Source organism: Centroberyx gerrardi, chromosome 1 (genome assembly GCF_048128805.1).
Source record: "Centroberyx gerrardi isolate f3 chromosome 1, fCenGer3.hap1.cur.20231027, whole genome shotgun sequence".
Lineage (NCBI taxonomy): Eukaryota > Metazoa > Chordata > Actinopteri > Beryciformes > Berycidae > Centroberyx > Centroberyx gerrardi.
In genome coordinates this window covers 25,298,915-25,312,244 of record NC_135997.1, presented here as the reverse complement: position 1 = coordinate 25,312,244, position 13,330 = coordinate 25,298,915, and the positions used below count along the sequence as shown (strand labels likewise).

The window sequence follows — 13,330 nt, the reverse complement described above, 5'->3', positions numbered from 1 at the left end:
GCAGAGCACAGACACAGACCGGTCCAATTAGATCTAATTCCACCCATGTAAATCTCTAACTGGCTTAATCTGCATTAACCCCAATGATGTTAGCCACAAATGGCTTTAGAATGATCTAGTCAATCACCATGTCAGTCAGACTAAAGACGGAGGGGGGGGGGGGGGGGTGCAAGAGTGTCAGTGTGATGTCAAAGCAGAACTGCGTATTTTAATGTCATGATTCATGCTTTGAACGAACATGGTGATTCAATATTTTTCAATACAAAGGATCTGATGTAACTTTTATTATTACACTGCTATTAAACTGGGGTGAGTGCCTTCATGGAAACCTGGCTTGGGTGTTAGAGGAGTATGATGCATATATGTCAGTGGGGTTATCTTCCTCCCATCACACATGTTGCACTGAATCAGGCCGAGATCACTTCCATACTCAACACTCTATCATCCCAGAACCAAACAAACAGCTTCACTAAGCACGATTTTTATGTAAAAATACGTCTTTTCAGCCTAAATCAGAAAGCAGGGCTGCAATAGAGAAGAGCATCCCATCACCCCTAGAAGCCGCAAATTTGCCTGATTTGCCCAAATTCTGGTGTTGGGTACAGTCAGTGACAGTACCACAGAAAGTGTGAATCGAAAGAACAAAATACAAAACTGTCTCCTAAACAGCAGCGAGTGAGCGCTCTGTCCAGAGAAATCTTTTGCCTCTCTCCAAATCATTACTGAGTATTGGAGTTCACCCAGTTTTCAAACAGTTACCTCTCACTGTTGTTTGGAGCCACCGATGTGCAAAGTTGCCTAGTGCAGCTTTAAAATAGCACTGTGCTGATTTTAGAGTAGTGGAATAGGGACTATGTTTAACAAACTACACCAATTAGTTGTGGACTCATTCATAGACAAAAACAGATACTGCATAAACTGTGAAGGCGTTGTTTAAGTCCGCTCCAAAATCATGAAGCCATGATACATCCCATTTCAAAAGCTGCCCACATTACCTGCCTTATACTGTCCTCTCCCTTCATTCAGTGAGTAGTAAATCAATGAGTCACACAAGTACATGGTGTCTCTCCTGTTAGTAGTAGCTTTGAGGTTTTTTCTTTTGTGTTTGTGTTTATGTGTGCATGCGTGAGTGTGTTTGGGGTGAATCCCAGTGCCTTTTATCTGTAATCAGGGTTGACTATCACTGAGAGGAGATTGAGGGATGGAGATCCTCCTGTCTATCTCCTCCATTCAATTCTCTCTCTCTCTCTCTCTCTCTCTCTCTCTCTCTCTCTCTCACTCTCTCTCTCTCTCTCTCTCTCGTCTTTGAACCTCTCCCAGTGACAGTGAACCTGAGACAGCCCCTCTGCTGGCACAGATGGGAAGTCAATAGAAGCAAGTGACCTATATTAAGGGCTACTCTACTAACTCCCAGTGTGTCTCAAGTGAGAGCAGAATATTAAGGATTGCGTATGTGCGGGATGGGTGTATGGGTGTGTGTTTGTGTGTTTGTACGTGTGTGTCTGTGTGTGTGTGTGTGTGTGTGTGTGTGTGTGTGTGTGTGTATATATATGTTTAAGGGGGTGTGGAAGGGAGACCAGGAGAAGGTTAATTACCTCCTCGTCCTTCGCTGTCGGCTGGCTTCACCTGGATGGGCCGGTTCATCTGGAGAGAGAGAAGGGGAAGAGAGGGGAAATCCCAGGTTAGCATGAAACGACGGGAGCAACTACTACGATATGGGCGGAGGGTGGTGGGGGAAAGCATGGAGGAAATGTGGCACTGCTCCTGGAGTTAATGTCCTGAGTTTGTCCCGCTCTGTGAGCTAAACACAAAAACAGTGACGATGCCGTAAAAGAGATAAATCTGTGCAGCGCTTGATGCCAAGCGTGTTTAATTAATCCAGGGTAGTGCCTCCAGAGATGCCTGAATTCCCCTCACAGTTCAGCAGAATTAGCACTTTTCAATGACGGAGCCACACTGGGTGTCAGATGGCACTTGGAGATTAATGCCATTACATCAGCCACTCCCAGCCCCATAGGGAGAGGTCCTTTCTGGCTGGCCCCTGCACTTCCCGTCCCCTCCTGGCTCCAGACTCCCAGTCCCGGTCAGCAGCCATATCCTGCTCATCCCTGACCCTCTACACTCCCTCTTCATCTGCCTCCAGCCCTGCATCCCTTCCTCCTACCCTCCCTCTGCCTCCCTCGCTCCAGCTCCCTCCCTCCCGCTACCCAGAAACCCTTTTGAAACTCATGACCAATATGCCACTGGTCTGGTCAGCCAACCCCACCCTGCCCCGGCCTCCTCCTCCTCCTCCTCCTCCTCCTCGAGGCTATTGAAAGCCACAGAAAAGCATAGCTGTGAAACAGCTTGTGAAAGGTTAACAGTAGGGGATCGATAAACAACCTCTGAAGATCCATTTCATAGTGAGGTGAAAGCAAAACGTCGCCAAGCTAACATAAAAAATAAAAAAAAAATCCTTTTAAAAACTGCCTGCCGTGAATAAAAACTCCCTCAGCTCTTTTTGCTCCCCTGTCTATGGTTTCATTTTTTTTCCTCGCTCTCCCTGGAGTTTGAATATGAAAATAGACGAACACTCGATCTTGTGCCTTCTCTGAAACAGGAATAATATCCCCTCTTTCCCTCCGTGAAAAGGGTGGGTGTTAAGAGCCACCCTCAAAGAGCCTTGCTTAGTGAGGCTACCCACGCATGTCATATTGGCATTGTTGTTTTGCTGCCTTCAGTCGGCAGCGGGCCTATATCTCTCTAACTAGGCCACGAGGACAGGACCAATGTGTGAGTGCCAGTGAATGGCACGGGGCACTGCCCACTCGGATCAGTCAGCCGGGGCGGCGCGGTGGGTGTAGGGCCCTCAGGCGATGCAGCACTTGACAGCAGTTGACATGAGCCCGGACCACGGCCAAATAGACGTAAAGACTGGTGGACGTGTAGGGACAAGCGTATACATGGTGACACCCTTGGGACGTAATGTACTCGCCTGGCAATATGCTGTGACACCGGAACAAAGAGGAGGGGAGACGACGGACACATCACCAAGACAAGCGCATAAAGACGTACACACACACACACACACACACACACATGCACGAGGCCCAATCACACCCACACACACATGCACACGCCACCCACATGCCTCTGTACATCCACACATCGCACACAAACGCGCACACAAACACAAACTTGTCTCCACGCAGATGTAAATGCTAACTGACACGTAAACACTTTGAGGCAATGAGGTAAATATACATCATCTATTGTTGTTTTTTCCCAAGGCGGACACCTCTGATAGCATTTGACTTTGGTGACACTAACAAACAAAAGAAAATAGATAGGTCGCCACTGAATACATTTACATCTCTCACAGATATTCACTGGTATTGGGCTGTTTTTGGGCAGCAGGGTTGCCTAGTCATTAGATAGACCATCCCATAATAGGACGGTCACATGCTTGAGCAGTCAATGTATTTATTTCTTTGAAGTTTCCTTGAGCAAAACACTGACTCTTGACTCATTTTTAGTTGCTTTGCACAAGTGCTTTTTAGCCGTTCTTTGACAATGATTAGAGCTGGATCATATAGTAAAAGGAGAGCAGAGATGACTAATGGTTCTTTTAAAACTGAAAATAATGATGAAGAGACTGGAAAGGTACTGCTGTTCTCAGGGGGGTGGGGGTGGGGAGTCCAGCTGTTTCGGCTACAGCCATTACTCCGTCGGTCCTGAGGAGGGAGTGGAGGGAGCTGGCTGACCGAGGCTCTGGGAGGATGGAGGAGTGGTCTTCTAAAAGTCCTGTGGGTTTGTGTCATTCATGGGCTAAGAGACCCTCAACATTATCATCGTCATCACGACTGTTGTCTTCACTCTGACAGTAACTGTTCCTATACTCTTATTTCTGACAGCATAACAGCCATCGATATTGCACTGTATGTATGTGTGTGTGTGTGTGTGTGTGTGTGTGTGTGTGTGTGTGTGTGTGTGTGTGTGTGTGTGTGTGCGCGTGCGTGCGTGTGCATGTGTGTCTTGTAGGGAATTAAGGTATGTTGGACCATTGGTCTTTAAGTAGGGAATTAAAGCACAGTAGGTTGAGGTGTGTGTGTACATGAGTGTGACTGTGTGAGTGTGTGTGTGTGTGTGTGTGTGTGTGTATCTTGAGGGCAGTTCAGGTTGGGTGGAGCATTGGTCTCACATAAGAGAGTTAAGGCAGTCTGAGGTCCCGAGGTCCCCGTCCAGTGATCAGTCAGTCTCCAGGTCTTAAACGGCAGCGATTGGTCAGGAGGCTCCATTAGTAGCCTCTGAGTCGCTGCGGCAACAGGAGTCATTAGACGACCCAAAGTACACTTGGGGTTGCTAGGCAACCGAGCGGAGGAGGCCGGCGGGCAGGCGAGGCAAGCTGGCCGTTGGTCTGTGGGCTGTTAGCCAACCAATTGGCACTCCTTTCTTTCTCCATGGCTCTTTTTTCTTTACTTGGTCTGGGGAGGTCATAGTGAGAGGGGAGGGGAAAAAAAAAAAAGATTTCTCAACTCCCACCTTCCAGCATGTCCCACTTTCATGTCCTCTTTTAGTGACTGTGACAATGAGTTTTCAGAGCAAGTCTGTCGCAACTTCTGCTCCAGCTCGATGCCAATCTGTTGAGTTGTGTAGCACTCACATGCATACGGCGACGTTAGTGAAGATGTCAGCTGCTCGGAGTTACTTAAAAGCATCCTCTACATACATTTCCTCATGCAAACAGAGGGAAAGTCTCTTTCTGGCACACAAGCGTACTGCACAAAACTCTTGAAATTCACTTTACTCTTTATCCTCCCTCCTGTCCTCTCTCTCTCTCTCGCTCTCCCTCTCTCTCACACACACATACACAGGCACAAAGAGTCTTGGGGCTCAATAACAGCAGGTGGCTTAGGTGACATTTTAATCCCTTATTACTGAGTGCAGGATTAGCCAACAGATCAAGGCAGAGTTAATTATATGAATTCATCAGAGGCTGGGCGAAGAGGCAGCCCGCTCTCCCCTTGGGCCAGGAACCCTCCCCACCCCACCTCACCCCACCCCACCACACACACACACTGAGGAAGAGGACAAGTGACATTCTGTCTGTCTGAAAAGCCAGCTAGTCCCACACTAGCATTGCAGTGGTGGAAAGGAAAGGTAAGATAAGGCGTACAGTGGAGCCTCCAGAGATGCTGTAAGACAAATGACATCTGCTACCCTCCCATTGGGCCCTGCAAAATGAACTGCATAGACATTGGAGGGAGGAAGACTACAGGCTTTTTCATCCTGCAGACGTGTGGCTGCCGAGGCTGGAAGGAGTTCAACACACCCCCCGTCTTGCTTTATCTTTGTCTCTCTCTGCCCCTTTGGCCTCCAAAACCAATATGCTTCCCACCACAGCCCCTTAATGGGTTGATCAATGCTGACAAATAGGCAGCTCATGCTGTCTTGCCTGGGAACTCACAGCTCTGTGCCTGTGTGCTGCTGCACTTAGAGAGGCCATCTCTCTTTCTCCCCGTCTCTCTCTCTCTCTCCTCTTTCTTTCACTCACTTTTTTTTCCTCTCCATGTTTTCCCCTCCTTCATGCTCTATTTCCTTTTTGTCTATACATTTCTTTCTTCTTTTTTTTTTTTTTTTATCTCCAGGGGCAAATCTATATTTTTCATTCTGTTATGATGAATTAAAGTTAGCTGAAGTCACGGAGGGGTGGAAAACCAACAGCGTGGAAGAGAGGCACTCGCTTACATTTTCCACGAAAGGCTTGGTGTGCGTACGTTTCAGCGTATGCCTGCATGTGTGTCTGTGTGTGTTTGTGTGTGCGTGCATTTGTGTAATGTCTGTGTCTTTGGGGGTGTGTGTCTGATTGATAACGGTGCAGTGGAGGGAGAGAGACAAGGACACCGCTGGCCTTTGACCATGTTTACATCCCTGTGAATACCACTGCCCACAAAGCAAGCAAGGAGACGTGCTATCTTCCAGACACTCTAAATACAGAAAAATATTCTCTCAGAACCGTGACAAAAGTGTGAGCGCTCACTCTCCCTCTATTGTCAGGATGCTGTGGCTATGACTCTTACACTCCCTTACTGTTTGCTTGTACTGTTGGCCATCTACAAATTTAAAGGACTACACCGACTTTTTGGGAGTTTGGCCCAGTGGTCAATTTACCTAATATTTGACAAGAGGATTGGTACCAAAATCATGTCTGTGCCTCTGGTTGATGGCTCTGTCCGGTGCACATGCTAACGCTTTAGCATACAGTATGTTAAGGAATCATAGCCGATTAGCAGTATCCAAAGTATGAGAATAAACCATTTAGTAGTCCAAAGTTGGTATTGGTTCTTATTATATGTCCTGTAGATTCCTAAACACTGAAAACAAAATCTCAGTCTTCATCATTACTGAAGTCTATTATGAATCAATGGTGCAAAAACAAGATACACTCGAAGTCTCATGGAAAAAGAGATCTTCTGCCATTGGAAGCAATTCCAAAGAGCGCATTCTTGCGTATCATATAAAATGTAAGATACTTCCAAGGGATGGTTTAACAAGGTTGTAATCAAAATTTACTTTGACATAAAATCTTTAATATGCCTCTCCAGTAGTCAAATATTAGCAATCTATATAACTCTGAAACAATTTGGTAAGACATATTTTCTGATGTTTCATCTTATTTCATCATGGTAAAAGTGTATGCACCCACACTCCCTCTACGTTCTAGGTGCTGTTTCTCTGATCCTTACTCTCCTAAGTATTGGTTGCCTGAAATATTGGCATTCACGGAACGTAAGCTTATTCTACTATTGTAACTCTCTCTGAATAAAAATGACTGCTAAATTCCTGGAATATAAAATATTTGCAAGGGATAATTTAACAAGGCTGAGGATATCATAAAGCTTTGATGGAAAAACTTTTATATGCCTCTTAGACAGTGAAATATTACAAACGTATATAAATCTAAAACAAAAGTGTCTTTGTCTTTTCTGGCATTTCATCTCAGCCCCTCTCATTTCATCCCACACATCAAATACCCTTCAGTTTTCAAGTCGTCATGCACCTCTCTCTTGATAAGCCATCCATTGTTTGATGCCTCTGATTATGATTCTGCTGTTCCTCCTCCATCAGAAAATTCATTTGAGCTGTTGACGCCATTTACAGCCTTTAAAGCTCAATTAAAGATGTTTAATGCAAACTGACTTTTCTTACAGAGCCAGCCGGGAGAGCCGGGGACGCTAGGTGAGACTGAAGAGCCTCATTCCAAAAAACTGATATGGACACTGAGGCCCTGACTTTTGACATTATTAGTTCCTTGTTATTTTGTTGATTGATGATTGAGAAATTTAAGACTATTCTACTTACTGTCTAAGGGTCGTGAGTAGATACTAATTCCTCGACAAATTTATTTTTACAGATTGGGTACTGATTGGGTTCAGATAATGTTTTTATTCAATTTTATTTTATTTTTGAAAAAAAGGTACATAGCATTTTGAAACCCAAAGTCCGAACTCACTCTATCTCACTGGCAAGCGAGCGCACTGATATTGCACAGCCTCTACTGTACCAGCCCAAATTACTGCTTCCATCACCCATCGCTCACACGTCAGGACATTCTGCCCCTCATTTCTGTGTGGAAGAGAAACAGGGCCAGCACAGCGGGAATGAGTCTCTCTCTCAAATTGGTGTGCGAGTTCGCGGCCGCCTCCCTGTGAGGCCGGCGAGTCGGGAGAGGTCGGGCCGGTTTGGCGTGTGTGTTGGAGGAGAGATGGGTTAGAGCCGGAGCGATCACACACTGCCTGTCTCCCCCGACAACACATGAAGGAGGGCTGTGTCTGCCTCACCGTGAAGAAGAGGGAGAAGGGGCGCTGACAGCTCGGAAAAGGGGGGGGCGGGGGGGGGGGGGGAGGGGCGGGGGGGGGCGGTGAGGTGCAGCCTATTTTTAGCTCTGAGCCCGGGCTCCTATTTAAAGACAAGGTGCCGGGGGGGCGGGGAAGGGTGGGGGGGGGTTCAGCAACAGCAAATAACGCCGGTTGTGTCTAGCTAACATGCTATTCCCCGGTGGGATGCTGCAACGTCGTAGGGGGAACATCTCTGTGTTTGTGTTTTGTCTCTGTAATCTCCGTCCCGTTCTCCATAATTACCTGGCAATTGATTCCCCCCGGAGGAGGCTTTTGGCTTTTAATTTATCTCTATGAATCCGGCATTGGATCTTTGAACCTGTGAGAGGCCCCGCTGAACATCTGAACCAATCTATACCGCCCCGCCCCCCGCTTGGCCGGGTCCGGTCCGATCCGGTCTGGGGTATACTGTAGCTCAGCCTGCATTCATAATAGCCTCTTTTTATTTCGACTCCTCTGCTGCCCAGCAGGCCTCCTCTTGAGGTGAGACGGAGGCAGACAGAGACAGAAAGTGGATGAGAAATCTGGCCATCATGTTATCCTCTGCTCCATAAAGCCTCCGCTCTTCCTCTGACTGTAGATGGATCGCCGTATAGATCACCGCGACCAATGGCCGGCACACTATATTACATTTATGGCCCCCTTTTCTCCTCCCTATCTCCCTCCCTTTGCCTCTACCTCCTCCCCCTGTGATGGGGGTGGCGGGAAAGAAGGACAGGGGGAGAGGGGGTAGAGTTGCACGAGGGGGGAGGTGGGTGGAGGTGTGGGGTGGGGGTGGACGATTCGACACAGTGAGACAAGACTAACAAATTAGTCAAAGTGACAGGGAGCTTTATGAGGCCTGCTCTTGTGAGGCGGCTGCTGCTCTTTCCTCGCTCTCTCTCTCTCTTTCTCTGGGGCGCAGGGACCATGCCGGGGCCACGTGTATGTGTGTGTGTGTGTGTGTGTGTGTGTGTGGTACATATTTGTGCATTTGAAGGGGAGAAGAGGCAGGGCGGGAAAGGAAGTGGAGGAATAAGGAAGGAGAGAGGAGTGGTGAGGAAGTGGAGGGCAGCTGGGGGGAAAGAGAGGAGGGAGAGGGGAATGAAGGGGACAAGAGGCTCAGGGATTAGGAACAAAGAAGGTATAGAGGCACCTTGCACTAGCCAAATCAATAAATCTGTTATATTTAAGTATTTTTGTCGGTCCGTCATAATGTAAACATCCACTTCTACACATTTGGCTGTCTTCATTCTCAACAGACGGGTTGTGATGAGAATAAATAACTTTTTAATGCCAACACACATAAAGAGAGACTGATGGTAATACTAGCGAATTAGCTGTAGCCCCCAAGTATTCGCATGGCCCGTGTGTATCTATATATTTCTTGCACTAATCGGCAAGTGTTTAACGTGTCTGGACCACAGTTAAGTGTGTAATATTCAATCCGCATAGATGTATTTGTTTTTTTGCCTATGGAGAGATTCTGTAGAACCCCCCGCTGTTTTAGGAGATTGTGTGTGTGTGAGAGAAAGAGAGAGAGAGAGGTGTGTGGGTTTTCCTGCTGTGTGCCAAGACAAAATCATCGATGTTGTTCGCAATGTACACAGACACACAATTGTAACACGCAGCACACAAACAAAAAGCCCGAGCAGGAATCACAACAATAACCAGGTACCTCCCCACGAGCATCTATCACTCTGCAAGGCCGCCATACAAATGTTTCAGGAGTCAGGCGGGGGAAAACAGCTAAAGTGGCTCACAGTATAAAGAGGAGTGGGAGAATAATAATAAGTGGAGGGTAATGACACGCCATGCATCTGTCAGATTTATGAGTGTGTATCCTCCTCCGCTCCTCTCATATACCTGGCGGCCGGGTCTCCGCCCCAGCCCATACACACCGCAACGCTGATGAGAGGAGTCAACGGTGAGCGATCGCAGAGCACAGAGTGCAGGGGAGAAGGGAGCCGGACTCGCTCTGCCGTGGGCAACGGCAGCATACAATCAAGCGGTAAAGGGCCCAGAGTGTCACACACACACACAGAAACACACACACACACACACACACACACACACAGAAACACACACACATGCACAAAAACACGCAGAGATACATACTCAAACACACAGGCCGCTGATAGTAATAGTAGTAGTAAGGCAAGGATCAGACACATACATACACTCACAGGATGCACGCAATAACACATATGAACATACACACACACACACACACAACATGCCCTACACAAACATATACAAGTGGAAAGTGGGAAAGCTTAACTAACCAGTTAAATAATGACATAACAAAGTTACTCTTTATTGAAAGTACTTTTGCGTTACTCACTTCAAAAACCTGCCGTAGCAATACGGCTTGTTCTGCTAAGTGTGTCCATCATTGTTTTAAAATACGAGGCGAGAATATCGCTCTGTTTAACAGTAAGCCAATCTCATTTATATCAAGTGCACTTAAATTGCATTCTTTTCAATTAGCAGCATGTCGTCGGCACGGGATGCTGTGGGATTTTCACTTTCTTCTATTTTTTTCATTTGCGCTAATTAAAAATGAAACAATATGAAAGGAAAATTAAAGTAACAACATTCTAATTTTAAAACGTGACATATAACAGATTATAAGATTTGAAAAACTAACACGCAACTAACTTCAGTACTCTATCTTGTTACTCCAAATACTGACACACAAACACGCACGCGCGCGCACACACACACACACACACAGGCTGCTGATAGGAACGTAAGGCAAGGATCACACACATACACACACACACAGCATGCATGCAGCAATATGCATGAAGATACACACATTTAGGTGTAGAGTACACGTCCATGTAGCATTATCTTAGTGTGTAAACGACGCCTACACTACACTACATTTATTTTGTACACGTTCATGTGTTTACGTGTGAGAGGATGTTGCCACAGTTATCTCCTTGGTAATGATTTCACATCTGCACATGCAATCTGCCTTAAAAAATAGCCAAACCCAGGTGGAGTCGCACATGTGACAAGAGAGGACAAGTGCCATAATTAAAGAAAATAAATAAAGAAATAAAATGTATAACCTATTTTATGTTTAATCACATCTACCATCATCAACCTCAACAGCAGCAAAAATAATGGCGATATCAGGGCTGATTGCAAATATACAATATGCACACCTTTATAAATGTACTCATTCGTTTATATTGTTAATCATTTTTTTACAAAACATAGTGCTGTTGTCCATCACAGTCTCTGTTTTTTTCTTCTGGTCAGTGCTGATGGTGACAGCAAGATGCATTGTGCTTAAAAATGAAATATGTATTTTTTTTTTCTCTTTTATTATTTATTCTTCTTTTGTTGCTTTTCTTTTGCTGCACTCAACATTTAACAGGCTTGTTTACCAAAACCACCTTTTTTTGTGGTTTTGGGCACATTTATCCTGTGATATATTTTATAATTTAAAGATGAAATATGAATGCACTCATTTTCACTTAAATATGTTAAGGTGTTTTTGCTGTGTTTTTACTGGAAAATGTTGGCCCACTCACTTTAATCTAGGCCAAATGGCAGTTTCTGCCTTCACCACTGAGTCAGCCTCGGTCTGGCTATTTTTTCCAGGCAGGTGGCGGTTACACATGCAGACATTACTAAGGAGAAAACTATCAGTGTGGCGACATCCTCTGACACGTAAATGCATGAACATGTGTTAACTTCAGCGTAGATGCTCCAGGTAGGTGTTCCAGGTGCTGGTTCTCTAGGGTTTACGCTGAAAACCCATGCCATATACAAGCACACACACACACACACACACACACACAGACATACACACACACACACACAGAAGCTGATGATAGTAATGGAAAGCAAGCAGCATAAAGATGCTCATCAAACAGACACTATCATGCTCTCATAAATACACACAGCAGAACAAACACAGGAATGAAAAAAAAATAATAATGGGAGGGAAGATGTATTGTTATAATCAGCAGTCGGGGGCTACTATTATACACACAAATGCATGCATGGAGATACACAAGCACACGCAAACATATATTTAAATGCATATGTGCTCTCATGCAAACACATGCATACACACAGGCACATACATGTGTACATCCAGACACATGGCTCCAGATTTGTGCATGGACACACACACACACACACGCACACACACACACACACACACACACAAATGCCTTTAGATGCATGCTAGCACACACACACACACACACACACACACACACACACACACACAAATGCATACAAACACACAACACTGCAAGTGCGTTCCAAGATGCCGTTAGCACAGAAGGCTGTTTGTGAAAATGATCACATCAATCGAAGTGATAGATAAAAGACTGGGAGCAATTGATAAAGTGCCACAATTATTTGGAAGATGAATGGCTGAATTTGCTTTTGAAATTGGACGGGATCTCAGTGCAATGGAACAGAACTCATCATCATCAATGAGCCTGTCGTTAGATTGCTTTCTGTCACAACCCAATATCTGCCTGGACAATTGGATCCATCTGCCAAATGGGATCAAACAGACCTACTCACAGAACATCAGAGGTGATATATAGTGACCATGCGTAAAACATATTACATTCTAAACGCACAATACATCATGGTGTAGTGGTGTTTGGGTATAAGGTTTGCCTCGTATGAGTTTGCTCAATAGAAATGATGTGAGATATATTAAGGGAATACATGTAGCGTAAATGGATATAGGGGGGAAAGTGATGATACTAGTAACGTGGAAAAAAACAACAACATGATGCTTAAATGCTCCAAATGAATCATTCAATCGATCTAATGTGTACAAGTGTGAGATAAATGTAAAGACACCAAGTACAGTGTGTATAGCTAGAGATGCACATGCAGCTACGAGCGTGTTTCAACAGTATTGATAGAGGTTTCATTTTCTCAACATCCCCCAGCAACACCCTGGTTCCAGGACTTTTTTTTTATTTTATTATTATTATTTAAAAGGATATTTGCAAAGTTGCAACTCATAAAACATGCACTATCGTACCACATAATTTATTTAAGCCTATAAATCCTTTGGCTTTCGCAGTTATACGCCTCATAATGATGCATTGGTTAACACGGCCTGAATATTTGAGCCACATAAAAATGGTAATAGATTAAACCAGGGGAGTGTATAGAGCTATGGGGTGTGTGTGTGTGTGTGTGTGGGAGGGATGGGGTGTGGGAGGGGTGCTATCAGTAAAGAAGTATTACTGCAGCTTACACAGGCCTTAGCACAGAGAAGGGAGCATCAGAATGCACTGTATCTTCCCTGCATACACATGCACAAAGCAACAGAGGAGGGATAAACACAGCAGGGGGTCGGAGGGAAACACACTGGAAGTAATATATTGTGCTGGAAGGGAGGTGACAGAGGTCTGACGACACAGAGGAAGTGTGTAAATGGGCAACTATTACGGGAGTGGAAGGCTGAGTGATTGTTT

The 13,330-nt window shown here is 45.4% G+C and overlaps 1 protein-coding gene across 17 annotated transcripts in view; it reads right to left on the bottom strand.

Annotated features, from left to right (window-relative positions):
* celf6 (CUGBP Elav-like family member 6) overlaps positions 1-13,330 on the bottom strand; it is a 131,051-nt gene that overhangs the window by 39,015 nt on the left and 78,706 nt on the right. For all 17 annotated transcript variants that reach the window (XM_071894317.2, XM_071894319.2, XM_071894320.2 and 14 more), the window contains exon 3: positions 1,596-1,644. In XM_071894317.2, coding sequence (XP_071750418.1) covers positions 1,596-1,644 — 49 coding nt within the window. The remainder of the gene's footprint in view (positions 1-1,595; positions 1,645-13,330) is intronic.